Source organism: Lathamus discolor, chromosome 6, assembly GCF_037157495.1.
Source record: "Lathamus discolor isolate bLatDis1 chromosome 6, bLatDis1.hap1, whole genome shotgun sequence".
NCBI lineage: Eukaryota > Metazoa > Chordata > Aves > Psittaciformes > Psittacidae > Lathamus > Lathamus discolor.
In genome coordinates, this window is record NC_088889.1 from 92,376,953 (window position 1) to 92,402,183 (window position 25,231).

At 41.1% G+C, this 25,231-nt stretch overlaps 1 protein-coding gene across 1 annotated transcript in view; it reads left to right on the plus strand.

The window, feature by feature from the left end:
- The window catches only part of UNKL (unk like zinc finger), a 59,913-nt gene that overhangs the window by 14,280 nt on the left and 20,402 nt on the right, over positions 1-25,231 (plus strand). Inside the window, exons 5-8 of the mRNA XM_065685015.1 lie at positions 594-729; positions 1,452-1,569; positions 7,116-7,200; positions 15,663-15,817. Of these exons, the coding sequence (XP_065541087.1) occupies positions 594-729; positions 1,452-1,569; positions 7,116-7,200; positions 15,663-15,817 (494 nt within the window). The remainder of the gene's footprint in view (positions 1-593; positions 730-1,451; positions 1,570-7,115; positions 7,201-15,662; positions 15,818-25,231) is intronic.

Consider the following 25,231-nt stretch of genomic DNA (forward strand, 5'->3'; position numbering starts at 1 on the left):
CTGTCTCTACACAGAAACTTGTTTGTTATTTCTTAGTTCCTCCTTCCTGGAACCAAAGGTGTAGAGACAGAGGCAAAGCCTCTTCTCCAAGGAGGCTTAAAATTTGTCCAGGAAGATTTTACTGGACAGCCTTAACATGCCTTAACATGAAAGCAGTTTTGGTGAAATAAGGACTGTCAACACTAAACTTAAAGAGAAACCTAGATATGAAATTGCATGAGCTTTTAGTCTTTGTCTTATTAAAATGAATAATTTATTTTCAAATGTTTGTTTTCAAAATGTTGAATGTATATAATTAGAATTCCTGGGTAGTTTCTCTACCAGTAGATTGCAGTGCTTTATTTGTGTACTCTATTGTAATATTGGTATTGAATATAAAAGCAATGATGATTGCTTTGCATGTAAATGTGTTAAGACTTTTATTAAAAACTGCAGAAGTCAGTCTTGAGTTTATACGGATGGAGTGGTCTATAATTTTACACCAAAAAATCATATTTTTTTTACCAAAAGCAGTATGATACCCACGCTCACTAAAGACACCCTGAATGCAAAATTTAGTTGTTTATTTCTTTTAATTGTTGACCTGTTTACAGACACGAATTTTGTATTAGCTGGCTACAAGACAGAACAGTGTACCAAGCCACCCAGACTCTGCCGCCAGGGATATGCATGTCCACACTATCACAGTAGTCGAGATAGAAGACGAAATCCCAGAAAATTCAAATACAGGTACATAAATACTTATTAACAATAGACTTGTTGGTCAATCAGACAGCTTTTCTTTAATGGACTGATCAGTTGGGTTCTTCTATAATGCAATTGGATGTTTCTATTGGAATACAGCCATGTTTTTCCCAATAGCCGTGCTAAATGTTTTTTGTGGGAAAAAAAGTGTATGTTGAGAATGATCAGGCAGTTCTATGAATCTGTAATGAAAATATCCGTCTTGTGAAGAATGAAAGCAATTTCTGTAAAAACTTGGAATCACTAACTCAAACCTTTGTAACAGAAAGATCGATTAAAATTTCTGTCTTGTTTTCTGATTTCGTTCTATAAATTTCTATTTCTGAGCAATATTTTTAAGAGCAAAATTTAATGCATTCTTTCTTTTTACCATTACATCACTCATCATTATGTCGTTTTTCATAATTCTCTTACACTCTGGTTTCTTCATTGGTTTTGCTGGGTTTTTTTTGTGGAGCAATACAAGGTTTAGAATTGATGAGCTTTGCTTGATAGTCTCAGGACTGTGAATAAATGTTGTTAGACAGAAGATAGATAGAATCCTAGTAGCTCAACTTTCTATCAAAGAATTTACAGAGTCAGAATGTCTCAGAATTTGTAACTTTGTAGGTCCCAGAATCTAAGGTGCTGAGATTTTAGTGGGAAATTCTTTGAGACTTCTGCTAAGGATTAGATGCAGACATGCTCTGGACATCACATTTTTTTAGGTCCACTCCTTGCCCCAGTGTAAAACATGCAGATGAATGGGGTGAACCTTCAAGGTGTGAAAGTGGGGATAGCTGTCAGTATTGTCATTCTCGTCCAGAGCAACAGTTTCATCCTGAGGTAAGAACTACATCTCTGCTTATTTTTAGTGATTTCAAATTTATTATGGATAAGATTATCAATTAAGATATTACTTATGAAAAAAACATGTGACATGCATTCAAGACTTAAGTTGTTGAGGTATTTGCTTAAGCAAAACAAATTTTTCTAAGAAATAATTACTTGTACTGCTGTGGTTTTCACTGATGATAGGCATTTTTATTTTATTGCTTATGAAAAAAGAATTGTTATTCTCTGGATTTGGGTTTATATGTGTTCTCTTTTTTACCTAACCTCTTGGATTGGTAGGGAAGTCAGAGTAGTAATAACTTGGGTCAAATGTCTATTTTAAGTATAGTTAAAAAAGTTATATTGCAAAGGATTAAGAGAAACCTGAATAGATCAGGAGGATGTGGAAAGACCAGGAAACAGTGGTTAAAGTAAGACACTCCAGAAAAACAATTTAAATAATTTTAGATTCTTCTGTAGGCAAAGTCTTTGTAACTTTGTTGGATGCTTGAGTGTAGTAGTGAAATGCTTGGGAAGACAGAAGTGGTATGCAGTCTTCTGAGGTTTAATTCTTATGCAACACTATGAAAATGTTAAATGTGCCAGTTAATGGAAACAAATGTGATACTGAAAAATACATGTTATGCTAGAAGCTGTCTGTACAACACTGTATGTCTGTTTTCATTTTGGCACCTTTGAATGGACATGAAGGATTCACAGCAGGCTATGATTTCTTTCACTAGAAGGTTTAATACTTAGTAAGCTATAAGCAAAGACCATTCAATTGCTAATTTCTCTTTGAATTATGAAGACTATTGAAGGCATTTCAGTATCATCCTGTAAAAGGAATTCTTAGACTATTGACTCCAGAATTGTTGCAAGCTTCGTATCATACATTTTCTATCATAAGTTGACCAGCTACATGGCACTAAAAAGGTGTCAGCTATCTCTACTCTTGAGATGCTGCTCCAGAATTTCACTGTCCTGATTACTGGGGATTTTACAGTCCAGATGTATTTCAGATCATCTAATTTCTTCTGCATCATATTCCAGCTTCTTTTTCTGTACTAAAGGTGTCTTTTCTGCTCAGTATTGCACCATACTTTTATTTACGACAAAGCTGCAAATTAAAGTGCTAAAGTCACAAGGCTGAGCATTGAGTTCTGCTCTTAATTTTGTCAGCCGCTTTCCTCTTTCGTACCGTCCATCATCATCTCTCCATTAGTCTATCTAGCAGCAGATACATAACACTGTTAAGAACCATGTTTTTCATTATCTTAATTAATCTTACCACGTTCTTTATTGAAATCCTTATTAGAATGACCAGATTTCCATTTTAGAGGACCTTCGATTTCTCAAAGTTATATGGTGAATCTATGATGATGTGCCTTTGCAAAATGTATTTTATGTTTTTATCCCATTTTTTCTGTTTTTAATCTGAACGGCAACCGACGGAATAATTAGTGGACATACAGTGACCTAAATCAGCTATTTTTTCTCTTCTCAAATATGTGTGAGCTACTTAAATGCTCATATAAACATATGTGGCCCAACTTGCAAGCGCATATAGCATGGGGAATAAACAAAGGGAGTTAGAGATGTACCTGTGCCTGCAAGGCAGTGATCTTACTGGCATTATGGAGATGTGGAATGGCTCCAATGGTAGAGTGTTGGAATGGAAGGATACAGGCTTTTCAGGAAGAGCAGGAAGGGAAGACATGGAGGAGTTGCTGCCCTCTATGTCAGTGACCAGCTGGAGTGCACAGAGCTCCACCTGGGGTGGATGAGAAGCCAACCAAGAGTTTAGGGGTCAGGATTAAAGGGAGGGCAGGGACAGGTGATATTACAGTGGGGATCTGCTACAGTCCCCTGGACCAGGAAGACTTAATGGGTGAAGCCTGCTATAGACAGATAGGAGCAGCACAAGCTCTGGTCCTCATGGGGGACTTCAGCCACCCTGGTATCTTTTGGGAGCAATACGGCAGGGCACAAGCAATCCAGGAGGTTCCTGGAATGCGTTGGTGGTTAACTCCTTCTCCAAGCGATATAGGAACCAATAGGAGGGGGCTGAGCTGGACCTTGCTCTCACCAGCAACGATGGGTTGGTGGGGAATGTGAAGCTGAAGGGCAGCCTTGGCAGCAGTGACCATGAAATGGTTGATTTCAGGATCATTAGGGCAGCAAGGAGGGAACACAGCAAGCTCACTACCCTGGACTTCACAAGAGCAGACTTCAGCTTTTCAGGGATCAACATGGTAGGGTACCATGGAGGGAAGAGGGGGCGAAAAAAGCTGGTTAATATTCAAGAATCACCTCCTCCAAGCTTGTAAGTGATGCATCCCAACAAAGGGGAAGTCAGTCAAGAATAACAGGAGGATGAAGAGCAACAACATGGATGAAGAAGAAGCTCCTGGACAAACATAGACACAAAAGGAAAGCCTACAAAGAGTGGAAGCAGGATAGGTGGGCAGTTTGGTGGGGATAGTGTTATGACCTCATCTAATTTTAGGTCTAGTATTTAATTTCACAGAAACTAGCAATGTTGCCTGCATTGAGTTTTCTTTCAGCAACTTACCCTGTGATCCTTTCCCTCCTTTGCTCAAGCTCTGACTTTCATCCAGTTGGGTGGTTAGAGTGGAAATTCCATACAGCTTTTGCATCTCTGACTTGAGGATTCACAGCACTTATTTGATCCAGTTTATAATGAAATTCAGTATTTTCAATGATGTTAATCAGTTACCTTCATTCCTCGGTCTACTTATTTGATATCCATAACTTTAGTGCATCCTTAACTTTTTAATGTCCTTCAAGTTGAATTAATAGGCACTGCATTCAACATTATCTTCTCTCATTGGCTGTTTTCATGTCCGTGCTCTTTACCAAATTAAAATAAAGAATATTGTCATTGCCTCTTAGCTCAGTGACTGTTGAAGAAATCTCCTGGTTATCACACTCAGGAATAGCTTGCTTCTACTGTTAGTAGATAGCAGCCATGTTTTCATCTACAGCTGGGAAGTTAGTCTCCTGTAATGATTTGGTTCTTCAAGTTTTCTGTCTTGTCTTGTGATATCGATATACAAAGATGACATGGCCATCTCTGAGATCTGTCTTTTGAGGTGCAAGCTCTGCCCCAGTAGTATTTTGATATTATTTACATTATCACTTGTATCTATAGCATTTACCAGAGGCACTGTGTATCATCTGGGTAGGTCACAGAATCAGGTGAGGCTGGTTTTTTTGGCTAGGAACTCAAACTAAGAGTGAACTTCCAATTATATGTTTTGTTGAAAGCATTTGGAAGTCAGCCCTTGTCTTTGTTTGTTTCGTTTGGGTTTTTTTCTTCTTTATCATTAGCATTGTGCATACAGCATTGGGTTTTATATTTAAACAGTAAATAGAGAACAGGGAAGAAAGATGGGCCCAGCTTTATTTCCTAGTTTGAATGTGGTATCCACAAATGACTTCTATGTTTTTTTCAATGTCTGTGATAGTTCCCAGTGAAATTGGTGAAAGGATCAGTCCTGCTGTTTTGTCTAAGTGTGTCATTTGGGTGAATGCTTGTCCGCAGTGTGGATGTTTTGTCACTTTTTCAGTGTTCAAGGAAAAATAAATTACTTGGAGAATGTTAAGCATCAGTAATATTTTTGTGATTTAGCATTTTACTATAGTTTTCTTGGATGACCTTTGGATTATGCATGAACTAGTGTGAATATAGCAAATAAGTTTTCAGCCTTTGATTCAAAATCACTTATGAGAGGGAAATTTATCTAAGATACTTAAAATAGCTCCAAAATAAAGAGCTTACAGAACTAGTTTTTAATCTTTTTAATATATATTTCATTTTTCATGTTTGCTGTAAGGTAGAAGTCCAAGGTACAATTTTTACACAGCACATGCAGAAGCATCAAAGAACTTGCATTCTGACTTAAGAATTATTACTTATGGAGCCGTGAATCATTCAGCTGATACTGAAAGTCAAAGTACCAAGGTTTAGGGAACAAAAAGATCCCTCTGCTATTTGCAACAGACTTGCAAATCACCAGAATTAATTTTCTAAAGAATCTATGTGATTTTAAATAGGTTCTTAGTATTGTTCCAATATGACAGCTTGTCAGCCCCTCCTCACGCTCTTGTGAGATCGAAATATCATCAGGGTCAAAGAATCATAGAATGGTTTCAGTTAGAAGGGATCTTAAAGATCGTTGAGCTCCAACCCCCCTGCTGTGGGCAGGGACACCTTCCAGTAGAGCAGCTTGCTCCAAGCCCCATCCAAGCTGGCCTTGAACACTGCCAGGGATGGGGCAGCCACAGCTTCTCTGGGCACCCTGTTCCGGTGCCTCAGCAGTTGTAGTGAAGAATTCCTTTATATTTAGTGTAAATCTACCCTCATTCAGGTTAAAGTGATTATCCCTTGTCCTGTCAAAATGTGGTTTTACAAAATCCCTCTTCAGGTTTCTTGTAACCCCTTTAGGCACTGGAGCTGCTCTAAGGTCTCCCGTGAAGGAGTCTTCTCTTCTCCAGGCTGAACCAGCCCAGCTCTCTCAGCCTGGCTTCAGAGCAGAGCTGCTCCAGCCCTCAGAGCAGGTGACTATCCAGCCAATTCCTTGCTCACTGAGTGGTCCATCCATCAGATCCATACCTCCCTAGTTTAGAGACAAGGATGTTGTGTGGGACAGTGTCACATGCCTTGCACAAGTCCAGGTAGATGATAAAAGTCGTTCTCCCATTATCCACTAATGCCATAGCCCCATCGTTGAAAGCCACCAAATTTGTCAGGCATGAATTTGCCCCTAGTGAAGCCATTTTGGCTGTCTCCAATCACCTCCTTAGTTTCTATGTGCCATAGCACGGTTTCCAGGAGGATCTGCTCCATGATCTTGCTGGGCACCAGGGTGAGACTGACTGGCCTATAGTTCCCTGAGCCTTCCTTTTTTTTTCTTTTTATAAAAATGGAAAAGCCTGGTAGGCCAATAAACTGAATCCAAATCTTACTGGCATCTTGATCATTACTGTCATGAAGAGTCAGCATTATTTCAGTTGCTGCGCACCCAGTCACGTTAGGGAAAGATATTTGAGCATTAGGATGATTTGGATGTTGGAGGTGTCCTAATGAAGGAGCTGTGTTGCAAAAAACGTACTGTCGTATCTGGGTTTTTTCAGTTCCGTAAGCTGCTCTACAGCATGTATCATTTCTCCTGCAAGGTTTCTTGGAAGTGGTGTAAATTACTTTGAAAATTTTATTCTCAAAGGTCAACTTCTTTATATACAACGTGGAAAACCAAAGCAGTTTAAATGCTGTTTTTCTAAGATATTATTGTTACTTACTATTTGTTATTATACATAAGAGGGTTAAGGTGCTCTTGTCTCAGGTTTACTTTTCTTAAAATTCTGTTCTCTTTGATTTTTTAAAAATTATGAGAACAATTTTCGAAGGAAACTGTGATACATGTTGTTAGTAAATATTCAAAATTTTTCATGTAAAGGCTTTATAATTTTCTAGCAATTTTGTCATTATGTAACAAATATGTTTAGGTTAATCACCATTCTGTTTTGTTTAGATATATAAGTCTACAAAGTGCAATGACATGCGCCAAGCAGGTTACTGCCCACGTGGTCCATTTTGTGCATTTGCACATGTTGAAAGTAAGTAAGAGAACTGTTATTTTGTATCAGTGTTCATAAAAGTGAACCATAATTTTGAACCATCAATAACAGAAGCGACTTAACATCATGAATTTTAATCTATAAATGGATTTGATGTCACTTGCTTTTAGAAATTTAGTCCATATTTTCTAATACCATACATTGCTGTGGGAGCTGGCTGCATTTGCATCAAATTTGGGTGCCCTGGAGACAGAGGATATAAAGAAGGCAGAGGTGCTGAATGCCTTCTTTGCCTCTGTCTTTACTCCTGCAGACTCTCCCCAGGGGCCCCGGACTCTTATAGCCCCAGAAGGAGTAAGGACAAAGGAGGAGTTTGCTTTGGTAGATGAGGATTGGGTTGGGGATCAGCTATGCAATCTGGACATCTGTAAATCGATGGGTCCGGATGGAATGCACCCACAGGTGCTGAGGGAGCTGGCGGAGGTCATTGCTAGGCCACTCTCCATCATCTTTGGTAAGTCGTGGGAAATGGGAGAGGTGCCTTAGGATTGGTGGATGGCAAATGTCACACCAGTCTATAAGAAGGGCAAGAAGGAGGACCCGGGTAATTATAGACCGGTCAGCCTTACCTCCATCCCTGGAAAGGTGATGGAACAACTTATTCTTGACTCCATCTCTAGGCATATCAAGGATGAGGGGGTCATTAAGAACAGCCAACATGGTTTTATGAGGGGGAAGTCACATCTGACCAACCTTATAGCCTTCTATGAGGAAGTGACTAGGTGGAGGGATGATGGTAGAGCGGTAGATGTGGTTTTTCTTGATTTCAGTAAGGCATTTGATACTGTCTCTCACAGCATCCTCATAGATAAGCTAAGGAAGTGTGGGCTTGACGATCAAGTAGTGAGGTGGATCAAGAACTGGTTGAGAGGAAGAAGGCAGAGAGTTGTGGTCAATGGCGCAGAATCTAGCTGGAGGTCTGTGACTAGTGGAGTTCCTCAGGGGTCGGTGCTGGCACCGGTGCTGTTTAATATTTTCATCAATGACCTGGATGAGGGAACTGAGTGCACCCTCAGCAAGTTTGCTGATGACACAAAACTGGGAGGAGTGGCTGACACACCAGAGGACTGTGCTGCCATTCAGCCAGACCTGGACAGGCTGGAGAGTTGGGCGGGGAGAAACTTGATGAAATTTAACAAGGGCAAGTGTAGAGTCTTGCATCTGGGGAAGAACAACCCCATGTACCAGTACAGGTTGGGGGTTTACCTGCTGGAAAGTAGCGAAGGGGAAAGGGACCTGGGGGTCCTGGTGGATAGGAGGATGACCATGAGCCAGCAATGTGCTCTTGTGGCCAAGAAGGCAAATGGCATCTTAGGGTGCATTAGAAAGGGTGTGGTTAGTAGGTCAAGAGAGGTTCTCCTCCCCCTCTACTCAGCCTTGGTGAGGCCGCATCTGGAATATTGCGTCCAGTTCTGGGCCCCTCTGTTCAAGAAGGACAGGGAATTGCTTGAAAGAGTCCAGCGCAGAGCCACAAAGATGATTAAGGGAGTGGAACACCTCCCTTATGAGGAGAGGCTGAGGGAGCTGGGTCTCTTTAGCTTGGAGAAGAGGAGACTGAGGGGTGCAAGTATGTAAAGGGTGGGTGTCAGGATGATGGAGCTAGGTGATATCCAGTGGTAGGACAAGGGGCAATGGGTGTAAACTGGAGCATAGGAAGTTCCACGGTAACATCAGGAAGAACTTCTCTACTGTGAGAGTGACAGAGCACTGGAACAGGTTGCCCAGGGGGGTTGTGGAGTCTCCTACATTGGAGATATTCAAGGCCTGCCTGGACAAGTTCCTGTGTGATGTACTCTACGTTACCCTGCTCTTGCAGGGGGGTTGGACTAGATGATCTTTTGAGGTCCCTTCCAACCCTTGGGATTCTGTGATTCTGTATAGCAGAAAAATTTGTATAGCTTTTCTTTACAAATGCAGCTTGTCCCTGCAACTTTTTGAGCTTGATTTGGCAATTTTTACACACATACTTGACCTTTTAAAATATATTAACTGTCCTGTCGAAACCTACAGTAAACTTCTCAGGTAAGAGTATTTGCAGTAGGGCCTTAGCTAAACTGGAAAAGAGCACAGAAAATTTTCAGCTGTACTCTCCTCCATAGCCCACTTTCTTCTTCACTGCACTCAAACTTACATATAGAAAAAGGGAAGAAGAACCATTTTTCTTCAAGAAAGCATTCAGTTCTTTGGTATGATCTACACATGTTAATTCTGGGTATGCATCACAGAATCATAGAATCATAGAATAGTTAGGGTTGGAAAGGACCTCAAGATCATCTAGTTCCAACCCCCCTGCCATGGACAGGGACACCTCACACTAAACCATCCCACCCAAGGCTTCATCCAACCTGGCCTTGAACACTGCCAGGAATGGAGCACTCACAACCTCCCTGGGCAACCCATTCCAGTGTCTCACCACCCTAACAGCAAAGAATTTCCTCCTTATCTCCAATCTAAACTTCCCCTGTTTAAGTTTTAACCTGTTCCCCCTTGTCCTGTCACTACAGTCCCTGACGAAGAGTCCCTCCCCAGCATCCCTATAGGCCGCCTTCAGGTACTGGAAGGCTGCTATGAGGTCTCCACGCAGCCTTCTCTTCTCCAGGCTGAACAGCCCCAACTTCCTCAGCCTGTCTTCATACGGGAGGTGCTCCAGTCCCCTGATCATCCTCGTGGCCCTCCTCTGGACTTGTTCCAGCAGTTCCATGTCCTTTTTATGTTGAGGACACCAGAACTGCACACAATACTCCAGGTGAGGTCTCACAAGAGCAGAGCAGAGGGGCAGGATCACCTCCTTCGCCCTGCTGGCCACGCTCCTTTTGATGCAGCCCAGGATCCGGTTGGTTTCTGGGCTGCGAGCGCACACTGCAGCCGGCTCATGTTCATTTTCTCATCGACCAGCACCCCCAAGTCCTTCTCTGCAGGGCTGCTCTGAATCTCTTCTTTGCCCGATCTGTAGCTGTGCCTGGGATTGCTCCGACCCAGGTGTAGGACCTTGCACTTGTCATGGTTGAACTTCATGAGGTTGGCATCAGCCCACCTCACAAGCGTGTCAAGGTCCCTCTGGATGGCATCCCTTCCCTCCAGCATATCAAGCAGACCACACAGCTTGGTGTCATCGGCAGACTTGCTGAGGGCGCACTCGATCCCACTGTCCATGTCAGCGATGAAGATGTTAAACAAGACCGGTCCCAACACCGATCCCTGAGGGACACCACTCGTTACCGGTCTCCAGCCGGACATCGAGCCATCGACCACAACTCTTTGTGTGTGGCCATCCAGCCAGTTCTTTATCCACCGAGTGGTCCATCCATCAAACTGATATCTCTCCAATTTAGAGAGAAGGATGTTGTGTGAGACAGTGTCAAACGCTTTGCACAAGTCCAGGCAGATGACATCAACTGCTTTACCCTTGTCCATCAGTTCTGTAGCCCCTTCATAGAAGGCCACCAAATTGGTCAGGCAGGATTTCCTCTTAGTGAAGCCATGCTGGCTGTCACCAAGCACCTTGTTGTTTTTCATGTGCCTTAGCATGCTGTCCAGGAGAATGTGCTCCAAGATTTTGCCAGGCACAGAGGTTAAGACTGGCTGGTCTGTAATTCCCTGGGTCTTCCATTTTCCCCTTCTTGAAAATGGGGGTTATATTTCCCTTTTTCCAGTCGTCGGGAACTTCACCTGACTGCCATGATTTTTCAAATATGATGGCCAGTGGCTTAGCAACTTCATTCGCCAGCTCCTTCAGGACCCGTGGATGGATTTCATCAGATCATAAGATTCTTTCTAATAGTAGTATCAGCTTAGGCTACCCCTCCATTCTTCCTGTATTCCAAAATGTGCTGTTGCTGCAGCAGCTATTCATGCCTTCTTCTCAGCTGTGATGCAAGGTAGAATTTGAAGCATTTCTGTGTAACTGGTTTTTATAAGTGATAATTTTTTTTTAATTATGAAGCTTTTGCTTGATTATGTAATCCATAAAAAAATAGTCTGCTCCTATCTTACTTTTTGCTTTCTGCTTCTAGACCTGGAAAGAGGGATTTGAAAGCTCCAAATGTCTGCAATTTAGTACTATTTATCTTAGGATTCTCTAAGGATAAATAGTGGCAGTCTCCTCTCTCTGTCTAACCTGTCTAAGCAAATGTGATGTCCTGTACAACCTCTTACTGTATCACATGCTTACCTAAAAGACTTTCAATGAATAGAATCATTCTTGCTGCACACAGCTCTTGTTTCTGAGAGTGTGTGGTATGGTGACCTTGTCTTTTAATTTCTGTGGTATGATCCATTTTACTTTTATTAGGTTTTGTTCCTCAAAGAAGAAGAAGGATAAGTAACCTCCTGTATTTATTTCAACAAGCCCATTATTCCAAGACCTAACAAGCTTTAAAAGCATTATGGCAATGAAGTCTCTATGAACTGCTTCTTCACATCGAAAGTACCTCGCTGCCTTTATTTTCATGCTGTTGAGGCTATCTCCTAGATCAAGTCCTTCACTGTTTGCCAGTTTTGGCAAGTATGTATTTGACTCAGGAAATCTGAAAATGCACATTTTCTTACAGAGGTGATTTATGGCACTAAGTCTACTTTTCTCTTTATCTGATACAAGTTTTTCTTTCCTGAAACAGCTGAAAGAGTATGATTTAAACAAATTTACTGCGTACGTGCAGCATGGTATAATTGTGACACGATGAAAATCTCCTGTGGAGTGTTTTCTTGTTTCCTTTCTTAGAGCATAATGAATGCTGCCTCCCCTCTTGCCTGTCCAGCATGAAGACTGTGCAGGATAAACTCAGCAGAGCTCTTGGAGATTAGAGTTCTTTTGAGACCCCAATCATGATCTACTTCTGTGTGTCTTGATCATTAGTATCTTTTAACAGTCCAGTTGATGCTTGAATCATTCTCAAATGAAGCTCTTATTGACAATAAACAAGATTTCCATCTGTAAGGAAAAGTTAAGCTTTGCTCAGGCTAAAGATAGAGGGCTGAAGGAAAGTGCAAACTTAACAATTTGCTGATCTTATTCTCCCTAAGGGGTATCTTTCTAATCTATTGCTAATGTTTTACCCCCGCCCATTCTTTCTTTCACTCTGTAGGATGAATTCTTGTACTCTTTAAAAATCTTCAGAACTTTGAGAGAATTCCTGAGACTTTAAACTTGTTAGCAGTGCTAACTGAGAAGTAGCAGCTTAATTTTCTGCACATAGCTGTGTTAGAATTTTATGTCCATCAGAAGAGACTTGCGATGTGCTCAGCCAGCATGCTCTGGAACTCTGGCTTTCATCATCTTGAATGAAGACTATATAAGCAGGGAATTTCAACAAATGGACTTGAAATCTTGCAACAGTACCCACCCCCTGTCTCTGGTAGTCTGAATAGAAGTTAGATGTTTGTTTACTATCAGCAAGAGTGCCTTTCTGCTATTGGCAGCAACTTTAGGCTTAGTTTAGCAGCTCTGACATTCTGTCTCCTCTGTTAGTAGAATAAAATGATTTCTATATTAGGGAAGGGCAGAAAATGGTTTCAGAGTTGTAGATCTTATTATCAGTATGAAAAACATGGAACTCTTGATTCATGGATCTCTTTGAATCACAAATTACAGGTGTTCTCCACCTAACTTCATTGAAGCCCTGCCTATGTGGAATGGGTAGAGGAATATTTCCCACCATTCATACGTGTATCCCAGCAATTTTTATTGTTCCGTGTGAAATAATTTGTGGGAGCACACATTCTCTATAATTGCATTCCTAGTGTTCTCTCAGTTACTTCCTCAGAACCAGCTGACCGTTTCCACCCCCACCCCCTTCTTCTTCCAAGACTGCTTTTCCCTTCAGGCCCTGGCTGCAGACAGTATTATCCTGTAAATGTCACCTGCTGATTTTTTAACCCGCTTTGGCTGAAATCCTAGGTACAACTGTAGTCCCAAAGACAACTTGTGATGACAGGAGAGAGGGCACCTAATCCTGAAAAGTACAGAGGTAGTGGGATCTGACATATCTCCCTTTGCAGAACAGAGGGTAACCAGGCTATATGGGGACACTTCAGTAACAGATTCTTTTAAAGTAATGAACAGCAATCTGTGGCAGTCATTTGTGCACTGACTGCCTGACTACAACTGGCATCTTAAAGAAGAACAGATTTTTTTTTTTTTTTTTTGAAACAGAAACATGGGCAGACTGAAACTCTGCTGGCAAGAGTTTGGAAACTCTTCAATCTCCTCTGTAACAGCTTCTGTTACTGAAGGCATTTGCCTTCAGGTTGTTCATCCAAGACTGTTCTCTCCTATTGGTACCAAGACTACAATAATGAAAACACTTCTGACTTCATGAAAGATGGGATTCTCCAGGCCAGATGTAGCCCAACTGTGGTAACTCTTGTATGCATAATACCCAAGTTAGTGCAAACTCTAAGGAGCCTGTATAGCTGAAAAAATTGCATCTCATAAAGAGTACAACCCTATTCCTATATAGGCTACCGATACATTATCCCTGAAGCACTGCTGTATTAACATTAGATAGTTGAAGCTCTTTGAGAACTGTGCTAACCTCCATGAGCTTCAGGGATCACCATGAGATAGGCCACCACACGAGACTGTTGCTTTTCTGTCAGTTGCAACCTCCTACAAGAGCTATAGGTCTTTGAGAAAATATGGCTAGATTGGGGGAAGCTTATGCTGTAGAATTTGTTACTTTTGTGCAGCTGGCCACAAACTATGATGTACATTCCTGGAAGAAATTAGAATTATATAGAAGCATACATTCTGAATTTAATGTGTCTGTCTGACTTAACTATCAATAAGCAGAACAGCAAGAATTAATAATGTTATTCTCCCTAGATACCTTGGAAAGAGAAAGGAGAGACCATTTCTCTTTGAAATATTTGGAAAGCAGTCTTATACTACCCTTTTGGGGTGGTATGACTACTTGCACTCATTTACAGAATATTGGACGGATGTGTGGTTGTGTCAGGGAAAAAATGCTAATGGAAGATGTAGGAGAGAGCATGAATCAGATAGGGCTTTTCCTGTGACAGTGTGAGGGTTTACTGCATATAAGGTGGCTGCTCTGGCCAAGCAGCTCTACAGTAAGATGATACATAGTGGAAGTCAGGTAAATTACAGTTCTTGTCTTCCCAATTGTTCTTTGCACTCCCGTTCTGCAGGAGGAACAGCAGGACTCTAGTGACATCATCTTTGTAAATCCTGTGGTTGCTTTTTCCTTTTTTTGGGGGGGTGTGGGTGGCCTTGTGTGCAGAGTGGTATGCAGTGGAGCTTTTTCCTTTCTCTTTTGTGAGCCACTTTCACAATTTTGTTATTTATACAATAGGGGAAATACTTGGTAAAGCATTGAACTGTGTAGTCAGAAGGTTGCAGAGTTGTGATGAATAAAATACCAGGTAGAAAAAATCTGCATCATTAGAAACAATCCTCCACTAAAGAGAGGCATCTGTGTATCTCATGCTGTTTCTTACTGTGACTTGTACTTTCATGCACTCTGTCAGACCTACTTACTGTTTCTAGTAGAGACAAATATTTAAATTTGATTTTTGACTGTAGTTTATCATTACTCATTAGATGCGCAGGAGTGGCTAAAGATGAAAAAAATCTTGCTATACCTGTAGAATTTATTAAGAGATTTTTGCTTTCAGTTCTGACTTCCTTGCTTTGATGTCTTGTGTGCATGGATTATTTGGTGAGGAATGTTAGTAACAGCAATTGCTTACTAAACTAAACTTTTTTTGTTAGCTCATCATTTGCCTATAAAACTAGAATTCTAAATCTCCTTAGTATATTGCAGATTTAGAGAATCAAATATCCAAGATGTGTAATGGTTTAACAAAGTAGCCTTTGGGGAATTCCAGAGTAATTGTTCAGTCACCTTGAGCTGAATTTTCTGGCATGAAAATTAACAAATCATTGGTCACCATTTACATGTAAGTTACTAATGAACTTTCTCAAAGTTTTTTGTTCCTTTTTAAGTTAAATTGTACAAGTCCCATGTTCTCTTCAAATTGTTTTGTGATTAAGTCAGTTAATTCTAGTCTGGAAAAAGAAAACAAAGAGCCCTGCAATTATGATGTTACCTTTCTGGTCAGGAGTTCTAACAAATATTGTCTTTAAACCCTGGTGTGACAGATTCTGGAAAACAAAACAAAATCTAGAATATTTTAAATATATCGATTCCAATCAATGTCCCACCAGTTTTTGATGGAACAAGAAAATAAGAGTATCACATTTGTTAGTAGCCACAAGTACATAATGGTGAATTATATATTTATTATATATTCTTACCTTGGCTTTTACGCTTATATTAAAAAAGAGACATAAGGATTTCTTGTGTGTGATTAATGTTTCCATGTGACAGGTGCATTGTTTGGTATTAGGTATGTACTTGTTTAATTCACACAGCTAAGTATCAAATCTGTGTGTAATTTGTTGGGGATTCCTTCAACAGAGGACACCATGAATGTAGTCATACTGCAAACTGGTTGTCAATCAAAGCCAGGCGCTCACCTGCTTTCAACAGACAGCATAGGAATTGCAAATGAATGGAGCAGCAGTCTTAACTCCACAAACAGCATTACAAATAGCAGTGGGCAGTCTGGAAATGTAAGTGTAAATAATTCTGGAAAAGTTACTAATAATCACTGTGCCAATATACAATGTTTATTTTACTTCTTAAATATCTGTTTTTTATTTCTTTGTACTTCAGCAAACGAGAAGAAAAACACAGCTATAGTAAATATCAGGCAATAATTCTTAACTGGTAGTGTAAGCCTAACTGGAATGTATGCCCGGCACCAGATTTAACTATGTATTATTTGTGTTTTCTCTTCTTGTTTTTTGTCTTTAGATGCAATATTTTGAATGTGAAGAACATCATTCTTAATCAAATATACAACTACAGGACAGCTTAATTTGCATATGTCTCTTTTTTCTGAAGGAAAGGTTTTATTCATGGAAGATCTTGATTGATCCCAGCCCTCTTCTCTGCCCTAATTTGTTAACATTAGAAATGAATTGATAACCTACTTTAACATGCTTTATGCTTAAAGCCTCTTTCAGTGGTGCAGTACATGTAGTGTGTTTGGTACTAGAGAGTTTAGTTACAAGGGTGATAAATGTATATTTATATTGGCAAATTTTATCAGCTAAAGGTGAGGGAGAGGAAGGAGAAAGATATATTGCAGAGATTTCATTATTTTCCTTCTAGTATTTGTTGGAATATATTGTTTTGTTAGGTTTTCTGATTGTTGCAAAGTAATATATATAGTGACATCTCTCTTGTTCTCTCCTGACCTGTGTTTTTCTTACCTTGTTTCAGGTGCAGAGTCATAAGTACATACACATTTATTCCCAGAATTTTCACTACTTCTAGCTTTCCAGCACTATCGATCGATACTGTTTGGTTAGAAATCAGATAAAAGGATGTATTTAAAATAATGTTTAAAAGGAATTGCCAGTAAATAATCCAGAAACTCCTGGGTTTCTTTATGTGGCTTCATATTGCTGTCCTGTAGATCAAGAATAAGGGTACTAATATGCCTACCTTTTATCTTAAGTTCCCAGTGCAGAAGTCTGCTTCTTTATATGAAAGGTTCTGAGACAGGATCTACCTTCTTATCCAGGAAGCTAATTTTGTTGTTGCTAAGGTTCTGGACCTTTCAGGAGAGACCCATAAAAGCATGTCTTCTCAAAGAAGCTTCTCAGCCTTTCATGAATGATTTAGGTACAGCTGAAAATATTACCTACACCCGCCAGCCATACGGAATCTTCTTCAATATGCATATATTTTTCTATTAGTCACTAGGAGTCTGATGGACATTGTCTACATTTTCCATTCCATTCTCAGTGAGTCTCTGCCTGTGCTACTGTTCAAGTGTGAAAATGGAAAAGTTGGCCCTACCTCCTTCTTCTACTTTCTAGTTAGAGTTTTATTGCAAGTGTCCACCTTTTTTTCTGATGTCTGGCAAAATGTTTTGTTGTTCTTTCAGCTGACTACTTAAATTGACTGCATACCTGCAGTGTTGGTTGATGCACTTCCTTTTTTGTATTTTTTATTTTCATTCAATATTCAGTCATTAGCAGGTTGGTCTTCTGTTTTTCCATGTTTACTTCTTGAATTTTGTTGCTTGCTTGCTTTTACCTTTTCCATCTGCCATAAACTGCCTAATTTTATTATTTAAGTAGTCAATCTGTTTTCCTCCCTCCTCCGTTTTCCATATCCCAGCAACTTAGTTACATTCATAGTTCGTGTTTTTCTCTCTGTTCCAGTAAGCGGTTTGCTTTTCTGTCTCCTCCTTCATCTTCATTCTCATCACTGTCAGACACTGACCCTGAGTAAAGTTAATTTTAGAGGTTTTTATTGTGATGAAATTAGACTTTCCATGCCTCTCTTCCTATGTGTCTTCAAAACAAACTCTCCGTATTTATCCTACAAAACTTCTTTCACATATCCTGTTATAGTATGTTGGGGGAGTATCTTGCTGTTTCTTTTGCTTCTAGAGGAAAAGGATGATGTAGTATTTGAGACAAACTCAGTTCTTTGCACAATCATAATATTCCTGTTTGAGCAAGTGGCTTAGGTTCCCATTTGTAGATTGTGATAGTATCTATTGGCCTATCTATAAATGTTATTGGAAGAAGCTTGGAGGAGACTGAGGGGTGACCTCATCAGTATTTACAAATATGTAAAGGGTGAGTGTCAGGATGATGGAGCTAGGTTTTTTTCAGTAATGTCCAGTGATAGGACAAGGGGCAGTGGGTGTAAACTGGAGCATAGGAGGTTCCATGTGAACATCAGGAAAAACTTTTTTACTGTGAGAGTGACAGAGCACTGGAACAGGTTGCCCAGGGGGTTGTGGAGTCTCCTACGTTGGAGATATTCAAGGCCCGCCTGGACAAGTTCCTGTGTGATATACTCTAGGTTACCCTGCTCTTGCAGGGGGGTTGGACTAGATGATCTTTTGAGGTCCCTTCCAACCCTTGGGATTCTGTGATTCTGTGAATGAGTCCATTAAGATTCCATATGATTCAGGTTGATAGTGAAGGGAGGCTGTGTAACTGTTTTAAATATATACCTTGTTATCTTACCTATACTGTATTCTTATGTCTTCATCTTAAATTGCCTTGTCAATTGGACTGTCATCAGTCATTCATCTGCTGTATCTTTCATTATCATTTCAGTCTGTAAATAATCTGTTCTTCAGCCTTTTTTGGTAAGTATGAGTTCAGTTTCCATGGAGAGCTTATACATCTATGTTTCTTTACCTCATATTCTGCCTTCTGGTTTGAAGCATCTAACATTATACTTTTGTCAGCCCGTTCACCTGATCTTTGATAGTACTGTTTTTCATCAGTGTCTCTTTGCAGTTCCCTTTGCTTTATACTCCACCAATTGCAGCATCTAAATACACTTAACTGACACAGTGCAGTTTACCCAGTGTGGTACAGTATTTCCACTGATTGTAATTTTTCATTTCAATTAGTACTACTTGTTTCTCCACACTTCGCATCATCTCTTTCTTTTTGTGTGTTGCTCTAGCAAGTCCTAGATTGGCTTTCTTGGCATACCCCCTTTATTCTCTTACTGCGTGAGGGCTGTGTAGTGCCTTTGGTAGGATTCAGAGTCTTTATATGCATTGTAGCAACAAGTTCACTCATACTTTTCCCAGTCCTATGTGTCTTCTTTAGGAGCATTTACACCAGCAACTTTTACTTTCAGCTCTTGCTGCTTGTTCTTAACCATTACGTGTCTTTTGTGCTCTGGTCATCATCAACTAATTGTCAGAAGGAATACTTTTTACTCGTTCTCCTACTGCTCCTTTTCTTGACATAAATTTGTTTTCTTTCACTCTTTCTTTAATTTTTGAAAGAGTCTTCCTTATATCATCTGTTGAGCTGGTAAAATTCATGTATCTGAAGTCCTTGGTTATGGGAAATGACAGTAAACAAGGTTTCTTGAATAATTCTGTGCATGTAAGTCCTGAAATAGTTTGATTCATATTTCAGATACATTGTTTACATCAATTAAACTTTGATGTCCTACTTGGTTAAGGAAGTTGGTTATATTCCACTTCTTCATGTTTATTCATGTTTCCATTACTCCTTGCATATCCTTCCATGAATCTTCAGTTATGTAATGTTTCATCATCCAGTATGCTATGCACCTGTCCTAGAATCATAGAATAGTTAGGGTTGGAAAGGACCTCAAGATCATCCAGTTCCAACCCCCCTGCCATGAGCAGGGGCATCTCACACTAAACCATCCCACCCAAGGCTTCATCCAACCTGGCCTTGAACACTGCCAGGGATGGAGCACAACCTCCCTGGGCAACCCATTCCAGTGTCTCACCACCCTAACAGCAAAGAATTTCCTCCTTATATCCAATCTAAACTTCCCCTGTTTAAGTTTTAACCCGTTCCCCCTTGTCCTGTCACTACAGTCCCTGACGAAGAGTCCCTCCCCAGCATCCCTATAGGCCCCCTACAGATACTGGAAGGCTGCTATGAGGTCTCCACGCAGCATTCTCTTCTCTAGGCTGAACAGCCCCAGCTTCCTCAGCCTGTCTTCATATGGGAGGTGCTCCAGTCCCCTGATCATCCTCGTGGCCCTCCTCTGGACTTGTTCCAAGAGTTCCATGTCCTTTTTATGTTGAGGACACAAGAACTGCACACAATGCTCCAGGTGAGGTCTCACAAGAGCAGAGTAGAGGGGCAGGATCACCTCTTTCGACCTGCTGGTCACACTCCTTTTGATGCAGCCCAGGATATGGTTGGCTTTCTGGGCTGTGAGCACACACTGAAGCCGGCCCATGTTCATTTTCTCATCGACCAGCACCCCCAAGTCCTTCTCCACAAGGCTGCTCTGAATCTCTTCTTTGCCCGATCTGTAGCTGTGCCTGGGATTGCTCCGACCCAGGTGTAGGACCTTGCACTTGTCATGGTTGAACTTCATGAGGTTGGCATCAGCCCACCTCACAAGCGTGTCAAGGTCCCTCTGGATGGCATCCCTTCCCTCCAGCGTATCAACCGGACCACACAGCTTGGTGTCATCGGCAGACTTGCTGAGGGTGCACTCAATCCCACTGTCCATGTCAGCGATGAAGATGTTAAACAAGACCGGTCCCAACACCGATCCCTGAGGGACACCACTCGTTACCGGTCTCCAGCCGGACATCGAGCCATCGACCACAACTCCTTGTGTGCGGCCATCCAGCCAGTTCTTTATCCACTGAGTGGTCCATCCATCAAACTGATATCTCTCTAATTTAGAGAGAAGGATGTTGTGTGAGACAGTGTCAAATGCTTTGCACAAGTCCAGGCAGATGACATCAACTGCTTTACCCTTGTCCATCAGTTCTGTAGCCCCTTCATAGAAGGCCACCAAATTGGTCAGGCAGGATTTCCTCTTAGTGAAGCCATGCTGGCTGTCACCAAGCACCTTGCTGTTTTTCATGTGCCTTAGCATGCTGTCCAGGAGAATGTGCTCCAAGATTTTGCCAGGCACAGAGGTGAGACTGGCTGGTCTTTAATTTCTCGGGTCTTCCATTTTCCCCTTCTTTTCCTCAGTCACTTATGATCTACCCATTTCCTCAGCCACCTTAGCCAAAATAATGTATCTGGCATGTAATTCTCTGCACCCTGTATATATGCATCATTCTCAGCTGGAAGCTTCTGCCTCATCTTAATTTCATTGCTTCATTTCTATGGTTATCATCTATATCCTTCAAATTTATTGGAATTTAACATACCCAAATGGCCTTCTCCAATGTCTGTTTTTCTCAGTGCCATGAAAGTCGGATGAACTAGGCTGTCTCAGTGCGTGCAACCATAGTCATAGTTGCTGCTTCATATGCTTTCTCTAGCTGGTTGATTAGCTTTCCAGTGTTACTATATCAGTACAAAATGCATATCCTGTTGAGCAACTTTTCAGCCAAAAAATGCAAAGAACCTTATCACCTTTCCCTAAAAACATGCTCAGCTCACACTTCAGGATCATATTGTTGATCTCCATACATCAGGCCTCTGTTACGGGTACCTAGTTGTGGTGCACCTAAGCTACATAGTGGTACAGAGCAAACACCTAACTGTATGATAAAATTTTGTCTGCGTGATAAAATTTTGTCTGTAAATATTTTTCACGTTTGTGGCATTGCAAAATTAACAGGAAAACTTGCCGTTTATTTGGGAGATTAAGTAGGAGATGCATCAAAGATTAATTGCATTTATCAATTATAGAATATTTCTGTTAGCCCTTCTAAGCTCAGAGCAATAACTCATAGTTTCATTTTGAAAAGTAAAAAGAAATGGCCATCATGTCTTTATTCCCATGATGTATTTAAAAGTGAATATTTACATAGTATGTATGTTGATTACAACAGATGAAGATAGGATGACCAGCACCATCTTTGTTTTATCGAATTTATCAAACATGTGTAAGTACTTGATCACACATTCAAGTTAGCACAGTTAAGTCAGTGTTTGTCAGTTCAGTCGTGGTAAAGATTGTGTGCCTTCATACCTCATCCTGATTGCAGACTCAGTGCTGATATTCTGTTGCCTTCATTAAGCCTCAAGTTGTCTGTTTTACTTCATAACTAAGATGGCTTGACTGTGTGCACATGGTCAGTTACCACACTCATTTGGTAAATGATAATCTATTAAACTGTGATAATGCAGCTGAGTTTGGTTACATATGCATAGTCTAAATCTGAACAACGGTGGTGAATCATACATACTTCCTTTACTATGGAATTGGTGTTCTGAGACAGTGAGGGATGTAGGAGGACATAAGTTACTTGAGAGCAAAATTAGTTTTATAGCTTAATTAAAAACACGTTTCCACTTCCTGTCATCTTCTTCTTCACCCCTCTCAAATGTAGGCAACATAACAGTACATTTAAAGCTACAAGATATAATGCAGATCAAAGAATTCAAGAAGCTTCTATTTTCATAGGAAATACAACTAGTTTTATAGGTATATGTTTTCTCATTTTCTTTGTATAAGTTCAGCTGTAGGCAAAGGCATAGAGCAGACAAGAATTAAGGGAAAGAATGCTATCATTTGTTCTACATGCTCATTTTCTAAGCAGTTTAGCTGCAGGGATGAACAGTGATAAATTATTACTTTATGCATTATGAGGATGTAACCCTTGTTAAGGTAAGCTTATAAAGTAAGGAATGTCTCCAACTTCTAGTCTTTCATTAGAGTAGACTCTAAATCCTTAGGGGTTGAACTGTGTCCTTCCTGTGCTTATGTCTTTGACTGCACACCAGAGCAGATTTCCATTTTTAGGAGGGACACATTCCTGAAGAGTACTAAAATCTCTCAGGCCCCTATCCCACACTTGGAAAATAAAAAGATACAAGTCTTCAGTTGCACTTGTAGATCAGTTTACAAAGATACTGCTGAAGGCTTCCTCCAGAGTTGAGGCAACTCTGGATTCTAGCTTCTGTTTGTGCTTGTCTTAATAAATAAGAAAAAGCCCCTCCCAAAAGAGAAACCCTAAATTAAGACTAACAATTGGCAGTAGATTTTTGTAGCGTCAGTAGTGCTGAGGACATTGCTGTTCATGCCAACACGGATACCAAAATGTAAATTCTTCAGCACTGATTAAAAATTAATCATTGACAGTTTCCCTTCTTCCCATTGCACTCTTTTTCATAGAATCCCAGACTGGTTTGGATTACAAGGGGCCTTAAAGATCATCCATTTCCAACCTCCTGCCAAGGGCAGGGACACCTCCGAGCCCTGTTCAGCCTGGCCTTGAACACTGCCGGGGATGCGGCAGCCACAGCTTCTCTGGGCACCCTGTGCCAGTGCCTCATCACTCATCGCATTATATTTTATGTAAATCTACCCTCTTTCAGGTTAAAGCAGTTACCCTTTGTCCTATCAAAACGTGTGGTTGTAAAAAGCCACTCTCCAGGTTTCTTGTAGCCCTTTTAGGCACTGGGAGCTGCTCTAAGGTCTCCCCTGAAGGAGTCTTCTCTTCTCCAGGCTGAACCAGCCCAGCTCTCTCAGCCTGGCTCCAGAGCAGAGCTGCTCCAGCCCTCTGATCATCCTGGTGGCCTCTTTTGGACTCGCTCCAACAGCTTTGTGTCCTTCTTATGTTGGGGCCCCAGAGCTGGACACAGTACTCCACGTGGGGTCTCCCCCGAGTACAATAGAGGAGGAGAATCCCGTCCCTTGACCTGTTGCTCATGCTCTGGGGATGCAGCCCAGCACACAAAGAGGGGTTCTGGGCTGCAAGCACACCCTGCCAGGTCATGTTAAGCTTTCTGTTAACCATCATCCCCAAGTCCTTCTCAGGACTGCTCTATCCAGTCTCTGCCCAGCCTGTGTTTGTGCCTGGGATTGCCCCAGCCCAGGTGCAGGACCTTGCACATGGCCTTATGAGGTTCACACAGGCTCACCTTTCCAGCCTGTCAAAGTCCCTCTGCATCCCATCTCTTCCCTCCAGCTTGCTGACTGCACCATACAGCTTGGGCTCATCAGCAGACTTGCTGAGAGTACACTCAATACCACCGTCTGTGTCACCCACAAAGATGTTAAAGAGTGCTGGTCTCAATATTAACCCTTGAGGGACACCACTTGTCACTGGTCTCTACTTGGACATTGAGCCGTTGACCGCAACTCTGCGTGCGGCCATCCAGCCAATTCCTTGCCCACCGAGTGGTCCATCCATCAAATCCATGCCTCCCTAGTTTAGAGACAAGGATGTTGTGTGGGACAGTGTCAGATGCATTGCACAAGTCCAGGTAGATAAGTCATTCTCCCATTATCCACTAATGCCATAGCCCCATCATCAAAAGCCACCAAATTTGTCAGGCATGATTTTCCCTTAGTGAGGCTATATTGGCTGTCTTCAATCACCTCCTTAGTTTCTATGTGCCTTTAGCACCATTTCCAGGAGGATCTGTTCCATGACCTTGCTGGGCGCTGAGGTGAGACTGACTGGTCTTCCTTTTTTCTGTTTTTAAAATGTGGGTTATGTTTTCCCTTTTGCAGTCAGAAGGAACTTTACCAGATTGGCATGACTTCTCAGACATCATGCATAATGGGAGCTTTGCAACTTCATCTGACTGTTCCCTCAGAACCCGTGGATGCATCTTGTCAGGTCGCATGGACTTCTGCACCTTCAGTTTTCTTAGATGTTCTTGAACCTGATCTTCAACTACAGCGTGTGGTTCTTCACTCTCCCACAGACTGTTTTGGATTGTGTCCCTGCCTTTATCTTCTTCTTGGGTGGTGCGGCTGGAGCTCTTGCCAGTGAAGACCGATGCAAAAAAAATTCAGTCTTCTCCATAGCCCAGGTAGTCAGGTCTCCTGTTTCCCTCCCGTTTCCTTCCAGAAATGGTGCTCATTCTTCTGTCAGCTCTCAAGGTATATGTACATTTCAGACTTGTATAGAGAAACTGTCTTTGGACTTCAGAAGCATTCTAATTATGGAACTCCACATACATAAGGTTCATGACTGGAGATTTTCTGTAGTGATAGGAGTGAATGCACAGGTAATAATCTTCATCAAGTATAGGACTTACAGTTATTGGAGGTGTTTTGTTTTTCTTTCCAGAGTTAAGACCTCATGAAGGTTCATGTGGGTCCCCTTTCTGATTTACAGGAATTTGAATGTGAAATTCCTGCTGTGCAGGAAGGACGTTTTGGGGTTCTATGATTGTGGGGAGAGAGGTGTTTCCTGTTAAAATCCTGATTTGCTTTAACATAACTTTCACATGCTTTGGAACACAGAATAAAATTAAGGGTTAGGGTTAGCCCTAAGGTTTGAGTTCAACAATAAACGATATAGTTATTATGTAGTCTCTCTGGTTTGGTGTGTATTTTGTGTTTAAACAAACCAAAACCACTTTGGCAGAAGTTCATTCTGTTACTGTATCGACTAGTTCAGTTCCTTGAGAGCTGGCAGTTTCTGTTCAGAAACAAACATAGAAGGTATTGAAATGTGTATAATTACTGAGGGTTCTCACCCTTTTACTGTTAGGCATAAATGTCGGATGCAA